Source organism: Cyanistes caeruleus, chromosome 5, assembly GCF_971803275.1.
Source record: "Cyanistes caeruleus chromosome 5, bCyaCae1.hap1.1, whole genome shotgun sequence".
In the NCBI taxonomy this organism is placed as follows: Eukaryota; Metazoa; Chordata; class Aves; order Passeriformes; family Paridae; genus Cyanistes; species Cyanistes caeruleus.
This window is the reverse complement of record NC_141705.1, coordinates 39,913,891-39,937,377: the sequence shown is the minus strand read 5'-3', so window position 1 is coordinate 39,937,377 and position 23,487 is coordinate 39,913,891. Positions and strand designations below refer to the sequence as shown.

Genomic DNA, 23,487 nt, shown 5'->3' with positions numbered 1-23,487 from the left:
GTGGATGTGAGTGCCTCTCCCAGCTTCAAAGTCCAGGTTCGTTTCAGTGCACTGCTATTTCAGTCCAGTCCTCCATCATTTTTGTTTCTTTACAGAAATACTAAAACTATATTAAGCACATGTAAACACCAAGATGACAGTTAAGTCTGATGATAAATTTTTACCCTTCACCAGTCTAGGACATCCAACTGCATGTTTCAATTAATTTGGGGGAACCCCAGACATCCCCATGTGTGTCTACTTTGGATTAAACCACTTTGTTCTGCTCTGTAATGTCTGTAATGTGTCGCACTCAAATGACAACAGACTTGATTCATTCTCCACGAATCTTGTACATTCAGCACTCTCAGAAACAGTAAATTGAAACTGAGTCTAATGTATCCTACTGGAAGACAAGAAGAGCTTCACTAAAATCAATGAAATCACACTAAGTAGCAAATGAAATCCTAGCAGAATTCTGCATAATATTTGGAAAAGTAAAAAGCCTGCAGCTTCTTTATTGAAGCAGACTAACTACTGTAACAGCAAAATACACTATTATGTTCTTCGATTTTTCTGTGTTTTCATGATTTCTTCTCAGGTCTGTTCAGGATCTGAATCTGTCAGTGGGGTGGGCCAAGGGTGTTTTCTTGTCCTAGTTGCATGCCTGAAGGGCACAAAATTCTGTCTTGGTTTAAATGCACTTGAAAAACAGGTTAAGTAAAGGTAAATTGTTCTCCAACTCTTTTCTGTGATCCAAAATGCTCAGACTTCTTTACAGATTTAAACTGTATGTCCCCACTCTCCTGTCAACATGGCCTTATAAACACCAGTAAGGAAAGAAAGGTGTTTTAATGTTTTTGCTCTTTCCAAATTCTGATGCTATTTATATACTGATATAACATCTTTCAAGCATCCAGAAGGAAAACAAGTCCTATTTTTTGTTTTAAGGATTTCAAATACTTTGCTCTAAGGATTTTATACACAATGCCAAAGCAATTCCTCTGAGAATTTCTAACAAAAATTTCCTGACAGAGGGATGACCTTTCTTGAACTGAAAACTATCGACATCTCACTCAAGAGAAAAGGGAGTTCATAGAACTTTGAACTGAATGACTTTTTTAAACTTTCAGGAACAAGGCAGAGTGCATTCCTTCTGCCCAGACAAAAAGTATTGCTTAATATTTAAAGCTGACTAAAACATTCTGGATGAAATCACTTTTTATGAGAAGACAGAAGATAAACTATATGCACAAAGTAAAATGTTGATATAAGCAACACTGAGAAGGGAAACCTCTAAGAAGGAGTTTAACACATAGTTTATAATTACAAAGGAAAATGAAATGCACTTAACTAGCTGCACTTTATGGCAATCATCTAGTCATTTATGATACCCTTAACACTCTGTGCAATTGAAAAAGCCAGAAGAATTACAGTATTTGAAATCAATAATATTTGGTACCATTTTGAATTAGAAGGCAAAATGTCCATAGAAAAACATAATCAGTTTTCTTCTTCTGACTTCCTCCTATACTGTGGACACTCTTAAATAATGGTTTGAGTGTAGCTGAAATTTTAAAATATTTCACTATTTTCTGAGTTTAGATTGTTTGTTAAGAATTTTTTAGTGACCACTAATCACAACATTAATATCATCCACCCTATTCACTGTCTGGTACTAGAGTATTTTGCTGGAAATGTACTTTGTTACTCAATGGATAGTGAAAGAGAAAGCCATGTTACAGGTAAAATGTAACTGGATTTTGTGAAATCCTGTCTTTAAATATTAAAAAGTGTTTTACTCTGATGAAAATATATATATTTTTTTAACTTAAAGGAAACCTTTCATACTTGTTCTGGTCAGTGTGAAGATGAATATTACAAAATTATGCTTGTTGTACAAGCGGAATGGTTCTTGGGTACATTTAATGATTCAAACACACAAACATGAGGCTCACAATTTAAAACAAAGGTTGTCTTGAACAACAAGAGAGGACATGACTGGAAATAAAACACTATTTGAACACTAGAGTTGTTGAGTTTGAACCATGGAGTTCACTTGTATAAACTAAATCTTGGAAAAATACTTAAGAATTACTGAAGCTTAGAATAAAAAGAAAAAGAGATTTCTATTTTCCTCCTTTCTATTATATGTCTATGTGTCAGGATAAAAGAAATTTTTTTTAAAAAAAGCAATAGCAGTATTATGGTATTAACGAAAGCCTTAAAAAAATCATATTTGTTTAATTGAGAATATTTAGTTCTTGGCACATTGAAATGTTTAGGAAAGCAGAAGAATAATCTGCAGAACAACAGGTAATGTATTAGACATTCTTATGTATCTGTGATGGTCACATAAACCCTTCATTTTTCAAGATAAAGCTCCTGAGATATTTCAGTTTTCTTGAAGAAGGGCTTCATTTAGCTACAAATATTTCTGGTTTTTTCTCCATCATGGCAAGTAGCTAACTAGCAGTTCATCCCCTCTACTCTTAGAACATCATAGCTTTAGTGTGTCTCATGCACATTTATTTACATCAGTAAACAAAATGAGGGCAAGCATGAAAAATGGGAACACACAATCATTTCTGCTATCAGCACAAGGAAGATGGCACAAGTAGCAAGATTTCTGTTACAGAAGGTTTCTGTTGCAGAACAACAGGTTATGGATCTCAAAACCAGTATTAAAAATGATAACGAAAAATAAAATAATAATGAAAAACTCAAGCAACATTTTAACTTCTCTGACCTCAGCCCAAGTAAGACAGCAGTGACATGGCATTGACTGGAATTCTGCTAGACCCCGTGTTTTAGAGATTTGTGTGTAAAGCTTGGTCTGAAATCTGGAACCAAGGCTTGTCTTGGTCATGTTCTGAGCCCAAAACCACTGAAGATTCCTGTACTAAACTGAAGTTAATGTTACATCTGCTTTGTTCCAGCCACAAAGTGTGCTGACCAAATTGCCTGTCAGCACAGCTGGCATGTGAAATATCAGGAGGTAAACATAAGCTGAAAGTACTACAGAGCTTCTGGCCTTTGTGTCCTACACAGATCTTGAATGATGTGGCAATATCACTCTTCCATGGCTTTCCTCCTTAGTACACACAAAGTGCTGCTGCTAGGGGGTATAAAATACTAGCTCTACAATGATACCCTTTCTCCTACAGAGTAAGAAAGAGACACAGAAAAATTAGGCAAACACCTCTCTCCAGTGAAGTGAATGAAAAGTGTTCTATTTGGGTTTTAAACACAGTCAGAAGAAGGAAAATCTCTATTACAAGACTGAGGTAATCCAAGGTAAATAGAGTTTAGCAAAACAGGTAAAGTAAAAACAATATTTTGTGGAAATGTAATATAATTTAAGATGAAAATGATTAATCATTTCAGCCAAAATTGATTTGAGCATCAAATTCAACTCCGAAGGTCATGCTGATCTTGTGGGAAAGAGGCTCACTCCATAGCTAAATGTTGCATTTAAGCTTACAAGGTAAAAGAGGACAACATATCAATGCCAGTAGGACGAAGGAAGTTACTGTCCCTCTGTACCTGGCACTGGTGAGGCCTCACCTTGAATACTTCACTTGAAGAAAGATGTTGGGGTGCTGGAACATGTCAAGCACTGGAACTAATGGAGAGTGTAGAGACTAAGTCCTACAAGGAGCAGTTGAGGGAACTGGGGTTGTTAAATCTGGAAAAAAGGAGGCTCAGGGATAATCTTGTCACTCTCTACAACTGCCTGAAAAGAGGATGTAGCCAGGTGAGGGTCAGCCTCTTTTCCCAGACAACCAGTGACAGGACAAGACAAAACAGCCTCAAACTGAACCAGGGTGGGATCAGGTTGGACATTAGGAAGGATTTCTTCACTGAAGGTAGTTAAACATTGGAATGGGCTGCTCATGGAAGTGGTGGAGTCTCCATTCCTGGAAGAGTTCAAGAAACAACTGAACATGGCACTCAGTGCTATGGTCTCGTTTATATGGTGGTGTTCAGTCAAAATTTGGACTCAGTCTTGAAGGTCTTTTCCAGCCTTACTGAGTCTATGATTCTATGGTTCTAAGGTAGCACGAATGCCACCCCAGGTGCCCACTTAACTGGAAATGCAAAGGACTCAGGAGCCATCAAATGGTGGAGGAGAGGATATGGAGATCGAGCCTGAACAGCAATAAATTATGTTTTTCTGTTCTCAAAGTATAGGGAGAAAGTTTATTTGGAAGAACCATCCAAGTAGAGTTTACAAGAGTGTATCTCATTACTTAATCTTTACAGATTATGTAAATGAATATTTATTTACAATTTTAATTAGGACACTTAAAAACTAATTTTTCCATAACTTGGAGACTTAGCTCCTCTTCCCTTCTCATTTATGCAATAATTTTTCATTATGCTATTGCTTCTACTTCTCCACAGTATTGGCTGCAAAGATTTAGCACAGATCTACTGAGATGGGGTAGGGGAAGGGAATCTTCTTGTGGAAGGTTCCAGGAAGTTACTGGGGTATGGTGAATTGTGGTTTGCTTTTTTCTTGAATCTTATACAAGGAGAGTACTGAAAAATATTAACAGACAAACCCTTTTTTTTTTTTTTTCCCGTAGGTTTAATGACAATTAAAAGGAAAGTATATACCTAAGTTTTCATTACTAAAGAAAAATATAAAATGAAGCATTTCAAAATGAGAGAACTATTTTCCATCCTCTTGTAAAGGACACATACCTTGTGAAGATTAAAAATAAGAACATTAACATCATGACTAATAACAGGAAGCTATTTTTTTCATCTATTAGATTAAAATAAGAACAAGTTTAATATTCATAAGCTAGAAGAAGCAATCTTTCATGCATTAGTTCTAAATAGAAAAAAGCAATTTCAGTATCTTTCAGGCTTTTATCAGTAACTGAATTTGTCATACTTTGTGAAAGATAGGTCACTGCAGACATTTTTAAATCATTTTTAAAGTAGTGGCACACCAACAGGGCATTTAACCCATTAAGGTGACAGGCAGGATAGATCCAAGCGAAATATGTATTTTTAACTCCTCTTTATAAATTTTTATCAGTAGTGTCAATAGATTTTTGACACATAGTCTTGTTAGTACTTTCCCTGAAAATTTCTTATTATTTAAACAAAAAAAAAAAAAAAAAAACAACCCAAAACTCTATCCCACTCCCCTTCAAAAAAAGCCAACAAAAAACCCCAATCAACATCCCTAGAAATACAAACAAAATCACCCCAACGTAAAACCCCTTGAACAATCTGGAATTTGAGTTACCTGTGCAAAGGAACATAAACATGTCTTAGAAGATGATTTTTTAACTCTCAGGTTACAGACCTGTCAGAATCTTTTCCTTCCTCAATACAAGGAAATAGTTCACCACAGTGTTGCCATACTGTGTTCTGTATAATGCCATACTCACTGACTATAAAATGAAATGCTCCTAAGATCAGCATAAGTAAGATTGCACCCATTTCTTCACAATTTAATTGTTATGGTGACACCATGAAGCACTGTAAGTGCTGATTTATATATTTTTTTTATTCCAGTATTACATAAAATGGACTGATAGGAGTTCGACACCCTCTGACTAGATTCTTTTAGAGGTTCCACATTAGGAGGATTTAGAGTTTAATACCAAATTTACTTTATATAATTGTTGTTTTATGGCATTTTGATTTGGTAGAGTATTACAGCAGCACACTGAAATCATACCAGAGGCACAATGTACCTATTGCAACATGCAGTATTGCAATATGCAATCACCATGCAAACATGGTTCCCATTACCAGTCCCTGAATTCTCATCAGCATGGTGCTGGGTGTGTCAAGTCACCAGAAAGGAGCACAAGGGATGAACCAGGTCAAGCCCATTACTCCCTTCAAAGCTCATTTTAGTAGCTGGCCAGTTTTCAAACTTATCCTTGGGGTGAGCCACACATCCACTGCTTCCCCCCATGCTGCTCTGGCTACCTCAGAACAGTAGTCTCCACTAATTATCTCAGCAAAAGCTGCTTATACAGCCTGATGACTCATTGGTACAGTTGTGTGTATCTAAGCTAAAGTTTATTTTCAGTCCCCCTAAAAAACATGCAGCTTTCTTTACAATAATTGGTCATTCTTGACATTCTTCCTCGAGCTCATTATTTTTGCCCTTCTCCTCCAAGTCTTCCTCCATTGTGGGGAGATTGGTCACAGTGAAACTGTATCAGTGTGGTGCAAGTGCAAAGGTTCACAACTGCTGGGCTCCATCTCATATCTCAACTCTCTAATTAATGTATGCATGTGCACAATGACTTTTTCCTCTCTCTCCCCTCATATGCTCTATCTTGTTGCTTTCTGAATTCAGCTGAAATTAGGATTTTTAGATACAAATTATTACTATGTTTTTCCTCTTTTAACAACAGTATTCACAAAAAAAATTAATTCATACTTATGGGTCATTGCAGCTGAATAATGCTTAAACATGTATTTTTTAAAATTCTTATGTGTTCTACATTTTAGCTGCTAACCTCAAAACAAAGTTTTCAGTAGGTTTCTTTAGGAACTACTTAAGATGAAGACCAAAATGCAAAGGACAAACTGATGGGAGGTGAACAAGACTTTGTCTGTGTTACAGTGCTTCTTTTGAAGACATGACCATAATTTTGACATGAGCTCTCCTATCTCAAGTTGATTAGTAAGGTAACAGATCAGTTTATTCCACTACAGAGCCATACTGTAAATGCCTAGAAAAGATTTACTAGAAAATCTGATTCTAAGGATATGCTTAAGTGGTTATGATCACATTTGGACACATACTCACATCTTATCTACAATGTTTTTTTCAAGTCCTCCTTCCCTCTGCCACAGAAATTTTTCAGATACATCAAAAGGACCACTTACCTCTGCATATTTTATCTTGTGCAAGTTCCACACTCAGGATTTCCTGAAATCCAAGAAACATGTTCCAGATTTCAAATGAGAATATCCTTGGTTTAAAGTGAGATGTTCCGAGCTAAGGACTTCAAGTGAGACAAAGCATACTGTTTTTTGAGTTTTACTTAGGCCATACTCTAGCCCAGCCTTAACACTTGCAGGTTTTACATTAAACTCAATCAGAAACTTAAACAACTAAAACAAACTAAGTCTCCATCCCCAAGATGTAATAATAGAATCACAAGACAACTGGGGTTTGAAGGGCCCTTGGCAGGTCTGTAGTCTGACACTGCTGGTCACAGCCAGTTCCACTAAAGGTCAGATGAGCAAAATACAGACAGGTGTTGAAAAACTCCTAGGATGGAGACTGCATAGTCTCTCTAAACAACCTGCTCCCATGCTTGACTGTCATCACAGCTTCTATCCAGCCTGAAACTCTTGATTTAATTTATGCTGCTGTCTTCTCCTCCTGCAGGGCTGTGAAGAATCTAACCCTGTCTCTTTTATAACCTCTCATGGGTACTGGCAGGCTGCTATTAGGCCTCCCTGGAGATATTGCCTCTCTGGCTTGAAAAAGCCTCCTTACATCAGCTTTCCTCATAGAGCTGCTAGCAGCAAATGGAAACAGGTTCCAGCTCATACCCTCATTCAGATTAAAGTTTTCAGTCAGGCCACCTGTATTTGAGAAAGCTGAACTTCAACTGTAAGAGCTATGAGAGCAACCATGGTGATCCAATATTTGTTTAACTTCACTGAAAACAAAACAGTGAGAAGTTGTGACCATTGTTTACACACAGTCTGGACAATATTTTCAAAAAAGAAGTAGCATTATTGAAGGCAAATAATAATAAGCACATCACTCAACCTGTTGGTCATGTCTCTCTCGATGTAGACCAGGATGCAGTTGGATTTCTGGGCTGCAAGCACGCACTGCTGAGTCATACTGAGCTTTTCACCCACTAACACTCCCAAGTCTTTCTCCCCAAGGCTTGCCTCAACACATTCTCCACTCAGCCTGTACTTGTATTTTAGATGTGCTAATAGATGAGCTTGTGCTTTAAGATGAACTTTCCTTTGTAGCAGCCAAAGGAAACTTTTTCAGTTACTCCAGCTTTTCTAAAAAATTTTCTTTCCACACTTCATATTATTTTGCATATATATAAATACATCTATTTTCATACATCTATTTAAAATAATTGGTGCTTTTGAATAGTCAGTTTTACTTGCCAGCTCAGTGTGGCTGATTCGATGATTCACCAAAGTCAGGACTGTTTAAAATTTATGGGGTTTATTCTCCTTTTGTCAAGCATTTTCTACATACAGAACATTCACGTGGTATAAATTACAGAACAAAAACTGCATGAGACAGACTACTGCAATTGAGTAACAGACAGTTTACATGATTATTGTTTGATCACAATGGAGAGGAGATATTAAAAAGGAAAATAGATTCAGTAGCTAGAAATGTAAGCAAATTTTTATCTCAGTTAAAGCTACTTACCAGGAGGTTCGCTCAAGCTAAAGAGAGATCTACTGTACCACACAGGGCAGAATGCTTAATGCACACAAGATTACAATGCTAGAAAATTCCAGATTTCAAAGCAATTTTACACAATCTAAATTGCAGTAAAACTTTGTTTAAAAAAAAGATTTATTTTTTTCTGATTGCCTTCAGTAATGGAGGTCAGTTTAAGAGTTTATAAGCATTCTTTAGCAAAAACGTAATAAAAATAAAAATACTCTCAAACTTCTAAGTCATTGCTCTGAGTCTGGATAGGTGTTCACTGCTGGCTTTCTATTGACTTGTTATTCTGCTTCTGGGAATCTTATTTTTCCCATTTACATGTTTAACTAGTGTTATATTAGAATACTAAGTAAGCAAACTATAAAAAATACAAAGTTTTTTGTTGTTTGTAGTTTGTTTTGGGTTTTTTTTTTTGTTTGGTTGGTTGGTTGGTTTTTTTTGCACTAATCCAGTTGGATGCAAGGACTAGAAAACCTGTTGAGCTAACCAAATGGTTTAACAAATAGGAGTCAATGGTACAATGAATAAGCAAAAATATTATCTACTGGTCGTAGTCTTCAGTTCTTTGCATTCTCATTTTCTTAAAATGCATTTTCTGTATGTTTAATTAATGGTTTCCTCAAGGATATAAGTGAAGCTTTGTGATGCCAGGTTTTTAGAATGTGGTATATTCTGAAAGGATGTGCAATATTTCTCTTCAGTAGACTTGAAAGTCCTTGCTGATGCCACCCTGTGATAGCTGAAAAACCTAACATCTATTTCTTTTCTAAAAAAAGGTTAAGCTTCTGCAAGCAGCTTTCTCAGCTAAGACACCATAAAAATAAACTCCAAAATGCAGTGATCAGAAAACACTGCAAATATTTTTTTTGTTTTCCTGTCCATGTATGTTGCACAACTTGACACCTGGAATTTGATAATAAAACTTCCTTTCCAATGACAAGTAATCCTGTAGCCACAGTGGGAATAAATTTTGTAATTTCTATGTTTGTCTTTCTTGTGAGATTTTCGCTTCAAGGCACAAAAAGATTTAACAGTGGACTGGACAGGACATAACATTTCAGCTTAAGGAGTCAAAGGTTGTGGTACAACAGCTCTTGTTTCGTGTCTGAAGCAAAACAACACAAAATTTCAATCATATCTAAGTCTTCCATTTACAAATGCAAAGTATCATATTAAATTTCCTGAAGCTTTTTTGGTTGTTTTTTGGGATTTTTTTTTTCTTCTTTTTTTACAATAATTTATTATGGTTATCATCAATTTCCATATTCAGTTATCTCAAACAATACAATTTCAATTGATAATTAATAAGGAGTACCATTATCAAATAGCTATCATTTTAGTCACTTTTATGTGGAAGTTGATTCAAATTGTGTACGTCAAAGACATAACAGGTATAGAAGGGCCTAACAATTTAAAATAAAAATTGTATAAATTTGAAGAATGGTGTAATTTGAGTGCAATGTACTGTAAAACTATTAACTCAATAAATATCTAACACAGATTATTATGCTTCTCCAACCCAAATTACTGTGTTGCCTTTCTCCACTTCGGTGATTTCACAATTTAACTTATTGAGCCGTCCATCCAGGATAAACAGAGACTCCTTGGAAGGGGTCATGAGATACTGACCAAAAAGGCCACTGTCTTTTATAAGACGGTTCTTACTGTTCCAAGGCCATTCACCTGCCTTGATGGGCTCCTTCAGACTCTTCACCATCTTCACCTTGCCAGAGGAGAGCTCCATGAAGAGAACATCAGTTTGTGTGCTGGAGCTGCAGTAGACATTGTATTGATGAGCTTCAGTGAAGGACGGCTGAAAAGCCACATCAGATATGTGCAAATTAGTGTGAATGTCAAACGCATCCTGTATTTCTCCTCTCACTGTTATGGACTGGATCCTCATGAGGCCTTTGGCATCGTCGATGCTGAGAAGGTAATGTCCATCCGGAGAGACGTGTGGCGTGCCCGTCACGTCACCATTGTATCCAATCACGGAATCGGTAACGCTATCCACTATGAGCTGCGGTAGGACAGCCCCAGTGGTGTCAGGCTTACAGCAGATGAAAAGATATCCTCCAAGATGTGTATAAGCCAGTGACTCAGGAACGCAGTTATAATCCTTTAAACTAATTGTCTTGATGTACGACATCGTTTCCAGATCAATTTTCTGGAGCGTGGGATCGTCCTTGTGAAGAATATATCCAAAGCTGAAAGGAAAAGCACAAAACCAAAGTCAGAGCTACTGTGTGCATTATATATGAGTGAGGAAAGATACCATGAGCAAAGGAGATTATTAGTATGTGCAGCGATATATTGCTATATATCTCAGCTTCAGATGTTTCAGATATTAAGCAGTTCATAAATATTACAAATAATAGTTTATTTTTAGTGTTCTTGTAATTTAGAATTTATAAAAAAAAAAGCCTAAAACCCATTTATCTGATTAATGGGAAAGCTCTTTTTTCCTACTTACATGAGGGAAAAGGTAAACCACTACTTTCTGAATATCTGTTCACTTCTAGCTTTTACAAAAGCTAGAAAGGAAAAAAAGATTAAATATCAATAGATACCACATCCCACTTATTTGAATTCAGTTCATAAAGCTCTTCGACTTACTTGGGAACATCAGCTAAACCCAGTGCTCATTGTTATTCAGATCATTATCTGAATCTTCCTTATTTATTTCAATAGAAATGAATATCATAAAAGGATTTAGGTTTATGCCTCCTAATTATCCAAACACCACATTTCTTACAATTTAAATGACCCATTATGGTCTTCCATACATCAAGGAACTTTTACTGAACATGAATAATATGGTTAAATTTTAAAATCCTAGAGCTGATTGATTGTAACCTTTTAATATAAACTGTATCACTATTCTTTAATGGTAGTGTATATGTTCTGACTGCACAATCAATTGACTATACATATATATATGTATGCAAAAAAGATACCTCTAAATATTATGGAGTCATGTGAAAGTATGTTAGCTTTACTTATCTAAGGAACTTTCACAGCACTTTTCCCCAACAGCTGTTTTCTTTTGGCACATTTCTTGGCATTTTCCTCTGAATCTTTGATCCTAAGAATGAGGCTGTGTGATGATATATATATAAAATCTAAAAATACCTTTCACATCCTTTTGACATAAAGCCAGCCAGAATGTTCCAACAATTGGGTTGACAATAACACAAAATTTTCACACTACACTTGTAACCCTCGTGCATTTACTAATCAGTGAACTACCAAAGTAACAGGCAAAAAATGTTTCAGGAAATTGTTCAGTCAATTCCTCAGTATAAGATAAGGTGAATTACACTTGCACTTTCTACTGAATTGATGTAAGAACACTTTTTATTTTAGCTCCACCTTAAAAAGTCCTTGAATACTGCTACAGTATCATAAAAGCAAAGAACCAAAGGAATATTTCAAATTTTTGGGACCTTAGGATTTCATTTGGCCAAAATTCTGCCCAAAGAAGGGCCAGTGTGAATCAGACTGTCCACGATTACAATTTCAGATGATTATGAGATCATTTTTTGTCTTTAATTATTCAGCCACTTATAAATACATGAATTCAATCATCTTGGTTAGAAAAATGTGAGTCAGCTTTTTTGGAAGTTATGTCTATATAACTTACTTAAGATAATGTTACTTTTCTATTCATAAGGTCTGCTGTTCTGTCATAGAAAAAGATTAGGATCATCAGGCAGAATTTGATTTTTAGGTTTTTTGGCTGCAATGATGTCTGTTTCTTAATCTTTGTGGGTAACCATTAAGCCATTGATTCCTGGTTCCATTATTAACTAGTAAGCATTTTTCAGCTATAAGAAACAGACCTATGCTATATTATGTACAGAATCATCCTGTAACAGAAAAGGTTGAATAGGTAACAACACTGACACTTCACATGTCTCCATGTTTAATCATCAAGGTTGGTTATTAATCACATGAGCAGTGATTACAAAAGGACAACAGAATTGGCTTATTGATTGTGTTTTTACATAGCAATGTAAAGCAACAATCAGTGAACTATCCAGGAGTGTTCACTAGAAGATAAAGGGAAAATACCTACTTTTAAGGTCAATGTGATGACAGGTACTGAACAACTTAATTTTAAGCTATTATAATATTATTTAATCTATTTAAATAAAAATAGGCAGAAAGTTTTTGTTTTAACTACTTTTGATCTCAATTTCATTTGCAAACACACAGTAATTTTTTTTCTGTTTGAGACTGGCAAGCTGACCTTGGGTTTGGAAACATTATTTTTCTCTTTCAGCATACCAGTATATAATCATGAGAAAAATCATGAAATAGTTTTTAAAAGTGAAAGAAAGGGCTCTCATTGAGTTGTTTTTAGTTTACATAGGTACTAAATCACAGACTTATATCCATGTGAAATTTTTCAATATACATAGACATACACTAAATCCTTACTGTGATTTTTAAAATACAGCAGTCATCATCTATATTATTAAATATATATATAGACATGTTGTTTTCAGAAACTGTATTAAACATAGTAATAAATTCTTTTCTGTAAAAAAAACCACATTCATTTAACAATTTAATATATTTGATTCATTTTATTCTATGCATGTGTCCATCATATTTCATGGTACCTTTAATTCAGGAAAGAGACTTAAATTTTGACTGTGTTTTAAGTTGTACTTTAGTTTCTATCCTGCATGAAAGAAAACACAAGTAATCTTTTAAAACAAAGGTAATCTTTTATAAAACACCCAAATGAATTACTAACAATTTTTCACCACAAAACAAATTTAAAAATCTAAACACATATATTTTAAACTGGTCGAAACCTAAACTTTTTTTTTTTTTTTTCATTTATCATATATCAAGTAAGGGGAAGAAATCTTTGTGCAGCTTGACAATTTATTTTTTCCTAAAGATTATTCCAGGTCATAAAAACGACCTTTTTCTAAAGTAAAATACAAATGCAAAACAAGATTGGCATCAATTATCTACATCAGCAAATATTACTTGCTGATTTAAATTGTGATTAAAATGAAGGATTTAAATCAATTTGGTTCAAAGAAATCTGCCTTGCTCATGATTATTTGATTAAGCAGTGTTAATGATCTATTTATGCGATATTTTTGCATTCAAATGTTATTGGTTTCAAGAGGAATATATAAGTTACTAATTTTTTCCTCTCAAATATTATTCCCAGAATATATGTTTTTGAACCACAGGTACACCTAACCTATGTTTACTTTGGTTGCATAAACTCTTTGATTACCAAATCTGAATGTGTTGGCTAAGGTTAAAGGAAAGGTCTTGTCTACCTTCCCTAGGGGTCAGCTCAGCTGAGCATGTGGACAGACTCACTCACATTTGACATCCACCTTTCCCCACAGAGGACACTGCCACTGGTTCGTGCTCCAGCTTCTCACAACCTGGTGCTACCTTCTCTCAGACAAATCCCCTAAACTCTGCCAGTTAAAAGGTTTCCATAAGCATTCCCCAATGCATGCCATTAAGATAAATTCAGCTACTGTGGAATAATTAAAATCCTTTAAACGTTTTTTGTTGACTAACCTGGTTAGTGTGAATGAAATATCTTAGGAGCCGTGGAAGAACATTGACATAAACCTTTGCACTAGCACAGACAGATTTAATAAAAGTTATGTTTGTCCACAGCAAGGGACTCCAGACCTCCAGACTTAGCCAGAAAACACATTTTAAAACAAATCAGCTGATAAAATAAGGATACTAGTTTCTTTTATAGCATTATCTGTCTCTTTGTAATATTTAGTTCACAGTTCAAAAAGCCACAAGTAAAAAAAAGCTTACAGTATCTCGGGCAGACTGTTCCTGCAATGTAAGCAGTGGCTTCAGCTTTGGTAATTGAATTTAACTGAAAACTACAGAAAACTGGCTTGAACATTTTACCCACTTTATCTGGTGCTGCATTTTTATTGCATTTGGGAAATCCACTGTCCCTTGCTCCAGCGCTATTAAGGAACTTGATTTTATATGCTGCAACACTAACCTTATGTATTCTGATAACCACTTGTACCTGAATGGCTGTTTACAATGTATCTTATTTTTAAAGTGTGCAAAGAACAGTTTAATGCATTTTTTCAGTGATTATTTATTTTCAACCTACAATTATTTACTATTATTTTCCACGCTATTCATTGCATTCTATTAACTTCTGAATTGGAAACAAAGATTTGTGAGATTGCTCTCTTTCCTTCCTCCCTCAAAGTACTGACTTCTCTAGCCCTGATAAAATATAATTCTATTTTCTTGTAACATTAACACGGGAAAGACTTTTTGCTTTATCATGTTTTCTAGTTCAAAATTTAAAAAGTCACTGCTTTGGACACAGATGTAGAGTTGGCCCAGTGTAATGTTTCTGCAGCTGAATACACTGAGAGATAAGTTATGTGAGCAGAATAATACACAGAACGTAAGTAGCAGTTTTTAGTTACTGATTTCAAGGCACTGAAATAAGATATCACTGAAATACAGATATCACAGAGTGTAAAGAAAGCTGAATGACTGGCCTAAGGCTATATGATAATCCATTGGCATAGTCTAGCTGAAAATATAGATTATCCAAGGCCCAGCATGGTTTCTAACCTATCATACTACAGGCTACCATTGCAACTGAGGTACTAAAGAGACAGATGTGACAAAGTACATACAACAAAAATACATAGCTTTGAATAAGAGTACACAAAATCACTCCATCAAAGTAACATTTTTGACTACTAAAAATAGACAGAACTTTGGACCTGGCTGGGAGAGAAGTTGGTAAAATTTTGTGAAGGATCTACCCTTCCCAAAACCGGGAGTATGGCTGCCAAAAGTAATTTATTAGAACTAATAGGATTTCATCAATACTACTGTTTAAACAATTCTTTCTTGGCTGTCATACTGCCTGCAACATTTCAGTGCTCCAATTAAAATTCAGTAAAGCTGGACAGGGATGTAAATACCCTGAGAGCCCAACAATACAGATAAAAAGAAGGGAGGGAAAAATCATTTAAAGCTGCCAGTCTTCTTGGGTGTAAAAGGATTTGGCAAGCTGTGTGTTTGATATGTTTGTCTGCCTGTCTCAGTGAGAGCTGTGTGGCTGGAGTTTTGAGAAGCTGAACAAATCAAGAGAGGTCTGTTCCTGTGCCTGTGAGGTTTGTGAGGCTAATTCTTAGTCTCTGAGAATTGCTAGGCAGAGGTGTAAGGATGGAAAAAGTAATGATGTTCTGGAGGGAAGGTAGAGAAGGGAAAAGGGGAAATGAAGAAAACTGATAAGAAAAGCTAAGAATTCCATATCTGCTATAGCTTAAAAAAATACAAACCAAACAGAAAAAAAACAAAGAATGAGAAAATATACTTTTGTTACCTAAGATGAAAAAGTATTTTACAAGCCACTGGCAACTTGAGGAAGCTGATAAGAAGGTTTTTTTATAGGAATATATATCTGTCAGGTTAGATAATTTGTTCCTAATTATCTTGAAAGAGTTAACTAGCTCTTAGCATTTTAATAAATCTCAGAATAACAGGAAATTTGGGAAGTCTAAAAAAAAAAGATTGTTGAAATATTCATAAGACAAAGTCAGGTATCCGAGCTAAACTGAACAGCTTGATGCATATCCAAGAGAAATAATAAAAGAGATGATATGAGAATGAACTACAGAAAATCATAAATATAATGCAGTCAACATGGGTTTATGAAAAAATGAACTTTTGTCAGACAAACTTAATTTAATTTTTTTATTAGAAAACTTTCTGAATGTAATGAATATCAGCAGGGCATAGCTTTTTTGGAATAAAAACTCATACCTGAAGGAAAAATAATTTATCTGTAATAAAATGTAGTTGTCAAAGCAGAATCATCATTTTACAGGAAACTTCTTGGTACAAAAGCTGATACTTCATAAAATTTTCACAGATGATTTGGATGTAAATGTCTATTAATATCCATGGCACTAAAGTTGTAGATAATGACAGCAAAATCATTATAGTTAGTTGCTCATTCAAGAAAAATGTGTTCAAAGGTAGACAAGTGTAAAGTTGAGCAACTTTTCATGTGAATGAGGAATGTAGGACATTAACACTGAACAGAATCCTAAAAGGCAGCAGCTATAAAAGGATTTAATGATCATAGCTGACATGCAAGTCAATATGAAATCTGAATCTAATGAATCAAAAATAAAACCAAGACCCAAAAGCCTCTGTAAAGTCCTTAAGAGTATATCAAAAGTGAGGTAAGAATAATACAACACACTCATACCTGTATACTACACTGGGGAGACTAAACCTAGAATGCTCCATTTTTAATTTTTTTTTTTTTTATATAATTTCTGTTTTTCTAAAAAGGAATTTAAAAAAAAAATAAAAATTAGGGGCAAGGAAAAACCTGAAAATTGTTTGAGTAATGGAGACAATGGTTTTATGCAAGAGTCTGAGTCCAATATAAAAATGGTTCCATATGGAAACTAGACAAAGTTAAATTAGGAATAGGTAATTTTTTCTAACAATGGGGACAATATACCATTGCAACCAACTACCAGAGACATGATGAATTTTCTGTGGTGGGAATCTCCAGGTAAAGATTATACTACTACCTGCTTGGATAAGTAGATGTAGCTTCAAAAATATCAGATTAATTATCTGAATCGCTCAATGACTATTTGAAATGTTTAAAACCAAAAGTATATGCAGAAGTCAAAGAAGATGTTCTCATGGCCTCTTCTAGATGATGGATATATGAAATACCATTTTTTTGGCTTTGTTCATGTAATCAAAATTGCATAGATACAGTAGATTTTAATCTTATACTAATTCATTTGATGATGAGATTTTAACCATCATAAGATCACAGAATGGTCAAGGTTGGAAAAAATCTTTAAGATCATACAGTCCAACCATTCCCCCAGCACTACCCGTGTAACCCCTAAACCACTAAAGCATATCACCATATCATCCATACACCTCTTGAACACCTCCAGGGGTGGTGACTCCACCACCTCCCAGGGCAGCCTATTCCAATGCCTGAAAAGAAGCAACCAAGCGTTTCAAACCTCATGAAATGACTGTGATTTGGCACAATCCCTCAGCTCACAGACACACACACAAGTAGAATGCAGAGGAGTCTGCCTTCCTGCAGGCCTAAGGTTGTGATGCCACTGCCATCCACAGTATAGAAAACAGCAGTTTTTTAAAACTTACACTGTGTCTGATCTAAGTAAATGTGAATTTCACACATGAGTTACTAATAATTTTACAATTACTGATCTTTCATACACACACATCTATTTTGAACATAAGCATCCTCTTTGACATTGGTCTCCAAATTCAGGAGGCTTGTGAATTGCTTGTAATATTACAACTATAAAAGCTATATAATGGGGTGAAAGATGTTCTAAGGCTGAATGGTCATTCTCTTGATGTTTAGTGATCTAACTGTATAAGATCATGGTGAATAGCTTGGGAGAATGGTGTTAGACCACAGAGACCTGCTTCAGAACAGTTACCTGTTTACACACAGCAATGATTAGTTGCAAATAAATTTTAGTCCACTCTCCAATAACCTAATTGCTGCCTTCTAACTAACAGATGAATCTGTTTTCCCTTCTCTACAGCATTATGAACCTTCTCAGCATACCAGTGTCAGCTTATTAACTCTGCTTCCATTGCCAGATTGGCTCTCATCTTTCTGATGAGGAGACAAGAGCAACTATTAAAAAAATATATAGTAAAAAAAAAATTGTGAGAAAAAGGTATTGCAAGTCACTAAGGCAACAGTTTTGGATTGCACAGGCAAGTAGATTAGGGGATGCAAAAAAGCTGTATGTAATAAAACAGGGTAAGAAAATGCTGTCCTCCAGGGGTGTCTACAGAACCAGCAAAAATAGGGACATTTCACAAAACTTGTATTAGTGAGACTGCTGTATGAGGTCTCTGCAAACCAAATCTGTAAGTGCATGTGCTGAGCTTTGACTACCTCAAGATTTCTTTTTCTAGTTCATTTCAAAGGAATGCTATTAAATCTGAGTAAAGAAGTCTGCATTACTACTCCATGCTCTACAGAGATGGAACCCAACCCCCAAAGTAGCCATAATGTAACTTTCCAAAGCACTGGGCTAACTAAAAGGATAAAAAAATACAGCCATGTATAACTATGCAATGAAGTTGTGTCTGTCACCTCTGTGCATTTAGCCTGTCTTTTTATGTTTAGGCTGTTGGAAAACAGCAAGTGATAGTTGAGAACACCTTCACTTTTCCAGAATGTTTTTTATATAGTTGATGGAATATTCAATTCAAAATCTCCTCATATAGCTTAGTATGTAAGCCTCCCACTGCTCATGACAATATTTATGACAATTTCAACCCTTATGTCTCTTCTTGCAGTGAAATCATGCACAATATCAGCACTTAAAGGTGTTTCTCACAGTGCATATTGAAATCACATATAATTTAAACCTGCCAGACATGAGAGAAAATCTTTACATTTCCACTAATTCATTGTACAGTTAATGCAAGTGGGAGCTGTAGCCTGTGGGCATATCACTCCAATTGGACTAAAAACTAGAACTGTGAAATCTGTGATTGTTTCTTACTTCACCTACTCCCTACGAATAAACAAGATTTTAATCCCAGATTTTCAAGATTTTTGACCATATGTTGTGACAAAAGTTTAAAATAGATAGGGCTAATTATACTTCCCAACTCTGTAGAAGTTTCTGTAAGAGAAGTATACTGGATTTGGCTGAGATGGAGTTAATTTTTTATCATACCAACCTGCATGGTGCTGTGTTTTAAATTTGTGAACAAAAGTGTTGATAACTCACCAGTGTTTTAGTTATTGTTGAGCACTGCTGGCACAGCATCAAGGCCCTCTCTGTTTCTTACTCTGCCTTTCCCATGAACAGTCTGCAGGTTTGGAAGAGGTTGGGAGGTGACACAGAGGGCTACCCCAAGGATATTGCATGATATGTAATATTATGTTCAACAGTAAAACTTCTTCCAAAGTAGCTGTTGCTCCTGCTAAGTGGGAGCTCGGGTGCTGGCTGGGGACAGCTCTCCACAGGGAGTCATTAGTTTACCTTAATATGCTTTAAAAAGCCCAGTCAAAGGGAAACTGAGGTAACTAAAATTTACTCATCCAAAACAACTTCAAAGAGATGGGAAGAGTATCCTAAAACGTGGTAATTGTAAAATGCAATTAAAAATAAAATGCAGACTATATGGATGATTGCCTTTTTTTAAAAAAGAAGAAAAAAGAACATACCCACATATCTAAAAATACATAATTACAGTGGCAAAGTTAATAATCCTATAAATTATTAGTTCTGCTTTCATCTCAAAAAATAAATTCAAGACCATTTTTTTAGAAGTATTTTAAAGATATTTAAAATAAAGGATTTCACTCCAAGTTTTATGGGCCTATAAGTCTGTCAGTAAGACATATAGAAAAAAAAGAACAGTATACCCAGGAACTTCATCATTCTTTCCCCAAAGTAATTATCATAATTACCACTATCTTCTTTCCTGAAAAACAACCTAAAGATTCTCATTGCCAAGATGTCAAAATAATCGTTATAGCAAATCAGATTATTGCTCTACCAAAACTACTCTTCTCTCTTGTTTTCATCAGATTATCAAATGTCTCTGAGTGAGGGAAATTTTAATAAATCTTTCTTTGGAATAACATGCATCGCTGAGAAGTGATTAATGACATGAAGCACTAACGTTAATTTTTTATTTTAAAAGGTATCAATTTTGGAAAACTTACTAGGTATTATTACACATAAATATTGTCAGTTTTTACAATTATTTTCACTTCCTCTCTCTTTTCATACCTAATTTTCTGTTTTTTATCCACAAAATTCCATTGTTTTTAACAAGTATAAAAGGTAAGAAACAAATTTTCTTTTCCTTACATGCTACCCAACTTTCACTTATGAGAAAATGTGCAAGTGCAGATTATCATAACAGAATTTATATAGCTGGCTCCCTACCACTGCCCAAAATAAATTATTCAATTGCTGTCCTTTAAGGTGTGGGGCTTTCAAACCAGAAAAAAATACCCAAACCTTTGTTCATGTAGAAAAATGGTTTATTATGGTTTTAGAATAAGTAATGTTGGTTTCACATAAAATTTCTCTTAAATTCTTTATCAAGTCTGTTCAGCCTAAGTAGTATTGACTCTGGAAGAGCTCAAGAAAAGTATTTTGCTTTTGAGGAATGAACAAAACATCCTTTTCCTCTCAAATAGCTAACTGTTCTTATATATCTGTTATGTCACTGCTCTTTACAGCTATACCAAAAATGCTTTGAATGTCATTAAACAGTTTATAATGTGTACAGCTTCCTGCTCTGGATTTTGTGGGTTTGTTCCATAACAAGAAGTTAGGTTTCTATAAATTAATTAGGAAATTGTATTGTAGAAGTATCATTGGTAGGATGTGCTATGTATTGGTAGTTGTAAGTGAAATCTGGATGAAATTTTTAGTGACTCACCCAGTTCTGTGGGAGGCTTCCTGATTACAGGATGTCATATTTATGTGCATAACTCTCCATCTTCATCACAGTAGTACCTAAGTGATTTTTTTCCTATTTTGTAGTACTGAGAAAAGGCTTAATAAGAAATTTATTCCAGAGGATCAGTACTTACTGCCTGAACTTCAGCACTGCCACATTTTAATACCACTTTCCATATCTGAAAAGGGTTGACATTTGGTTTAGAAACCAAAAAACAGCCATTACACAAGGAGGTTGTTTAGTGTCAAGTCTTTTCTGAATTCACTTGATACAGTCACAGGGCAAACACACATCCTGTGAGTTGGTGTATTTCACACTGGCAAGGATTCTGCTGCCATTTCGTTATGACTGTAAATAGGTGTGTAGCAAAAGATCATTAAGTATCTGTGGATTCCCCTTAGGACCCTTCTTCTGTCAGCTAAATCCTACGGGACAGAGGGAGGGTCAACAGCGGAAAAAACACCAATTCAGTACTGAAAATTCATAAAATATCACTCTCACATACCTGCAGTTTACTTACTGTAAACTTACTGCCAGTCTGCAGAGTTTTAATGAAAATATGTATTATTTGATCTAAAAAGAGTAAGTTATGAAACATAAATATGCACACATGCATGTGAACATGTATAATATCAGCTTGCAGTTGAAATATAGGAAGAAAATCACATACTACTGCATCCCTCCTTTCACTGTTTCTTCTAAGATGAGAACTGGAAAAGTAAAAGTAATTTTTTCCTCACATATGCTGGGCCTTGGTCCTAAGGCTTCAAATACTTTCACTGCTGCTCTCTGCACAATCCTGCATCTCCCAGATTTGCCTTTAAAGACCCCCACTGATGCTGTTTGACATCAAGGGGTTGTATCCTTGAAAGGGACGACTTTTCCTTGTCCTCTCAAGCGATAAGCATTCTCTCCCTCTCAGGATTAAACATAAATGTTTTAATTTGCAGCTGATGAACTGGAGAGTTGAATGCCTACATATCAGTATCATATATCATTTAGGACAGCAGTGCTAGATCTCGAGCCACACAGAGTTGAGTTCTGGGTGGTTCTGATAAGGATTTCAAGTAATACACTTTGAAATTAAAAAAAAAAAAGGTGCAGTTTTGATTAAGTACACATGCAGAATGAGTGCACTGCCACAATGACCAGGTCAATTTTAAGTACCATATTTTTTATAATCTCTTCTTTTCATCAGTTTATTATGAATTGATATATGAACCAGAAAATAAAAAAATAACAAAAAATATATGTCTTAACTGTATCTCTTCCAGAGTACATAAACATATAAATTTGTTTATATTTATACCAGTATTGCTTTGAAATAAACAAGAAAAATATTTCTGCAGTCTAATCAAGCCAGCTGCTTCCCTCCTCTTCAATTGTATCAGTGGTCAATAAGGAGGTTCAAGAATTGCCATGACAAATGTACAGCATCACCACATCTCCTTAGTGCGAAAATCATTCTCTACAGGTACTATTCCTCTTCTATGCACTATGTATGTCTAATTATGAGCTGAAAATCTAAGCTGCTATTTTTGCCAGCAGAAATTTAGACCACACAGTAAACAGAGCCTGAAGAATCTTTTTAAAATAACCAGTACCAGAGGCCTGTAGGGGGTGAGAAAATTTGTTTATACACTCCACTGTGTGTATAGATTTAATCTCCAGTAACTATTGCAGAAGACAGACAGCTTACACCCACTAATACACTGTATTTTCACATCTAAACCTAGGTGCCTACAATCTGAACCTCGCATTCACCATAAGCATCCTCTCAGCATGAAAACATAATATCCAAATATAGCCCTATAAAACTTTGTACATATTTGGACAATTGAAGCTTAAATGACTGACTTTACATCATGATGTGACTAAGATCTAAAATTATGTTTGAAATGTGATTGTCTCTTTCTCCAAGCCATTGTAATAAGTTCAGGTATCATACAGCAGTAGGGGCTATTAAAGCTGCCCTTTGTGGTCAGAAATTAATATTACTGATTAGAGGAATAGGTAGCACTCCTGAAAGTGCCTGCATAGAGTGAAGAATGTTATATAAGTCTCCATGCAAAACAGTTCTAAAAGCAGAGATATCCCAGAATTTTCAGGAATCTCTGAAGATAATTTTCACTGCTCTCAAAGTGTAGCTTTAACAGAAAACCATCACTTTTCTTCCCACAAAAAGTATAATTTGCCAGCCATAATAATCAACTTCAGTATTTTTTCAAGGCTAGAGAGTCATCAAACAGACAAAGAGAAACTCTTCAGAGTCTGCCTTTCATTTATATTTCAGGGTTTTGGGGAGATCTATGAACTGCATGCAAATCTCATGTATGAATTTTCCAAAAGCGACTTTGTTTATCACAATATCCTAGTGAACTATTAAAGTACTTGATATACTCTGACAGAACTAGCACCATGGTTACTGCAAAATATTGAGATGGAATCCACTTCAGACAATGAATTTACAAAAGATAACTAATATTTTTCAAGAATACTAAATATAATGGAATGTGGCTAGTACCATGCTATATGTACTGATTTTAAAAGTTTAG

At 35.1% G+C, this 23,487-nt stretch overlaps 1 protein-coding gene across 7 annotated transcripts in view; it reads right to left on the bottom strand.

The window, feature by feature from the left end:
• Positions 1-8,154: 8,154 nt before the first annotated feature.
• The window catches only part of FSTL5 (follistatin like 5), a 380,792-nt gene continuing 365,459 nt past the window's right edge, over positions 8,155-23,487 (bottom strand). For all 7 annotated transcript variants that reach the window (XM_086888378.1, XM_023924904.2, XM_086888377.1 and 4 more), the window contains one exon: positions 8,155-10,617. In XM_086888378.1, coding sequence (XP_086744504.1) covers positions 9,915-10,617 — 703 coding nt within the window. In that variant the 3' untranslated portion in view covers positions 8,155-9,914. The remainder of the gene's footprint in view (positions 10,618-23,487) is intronic.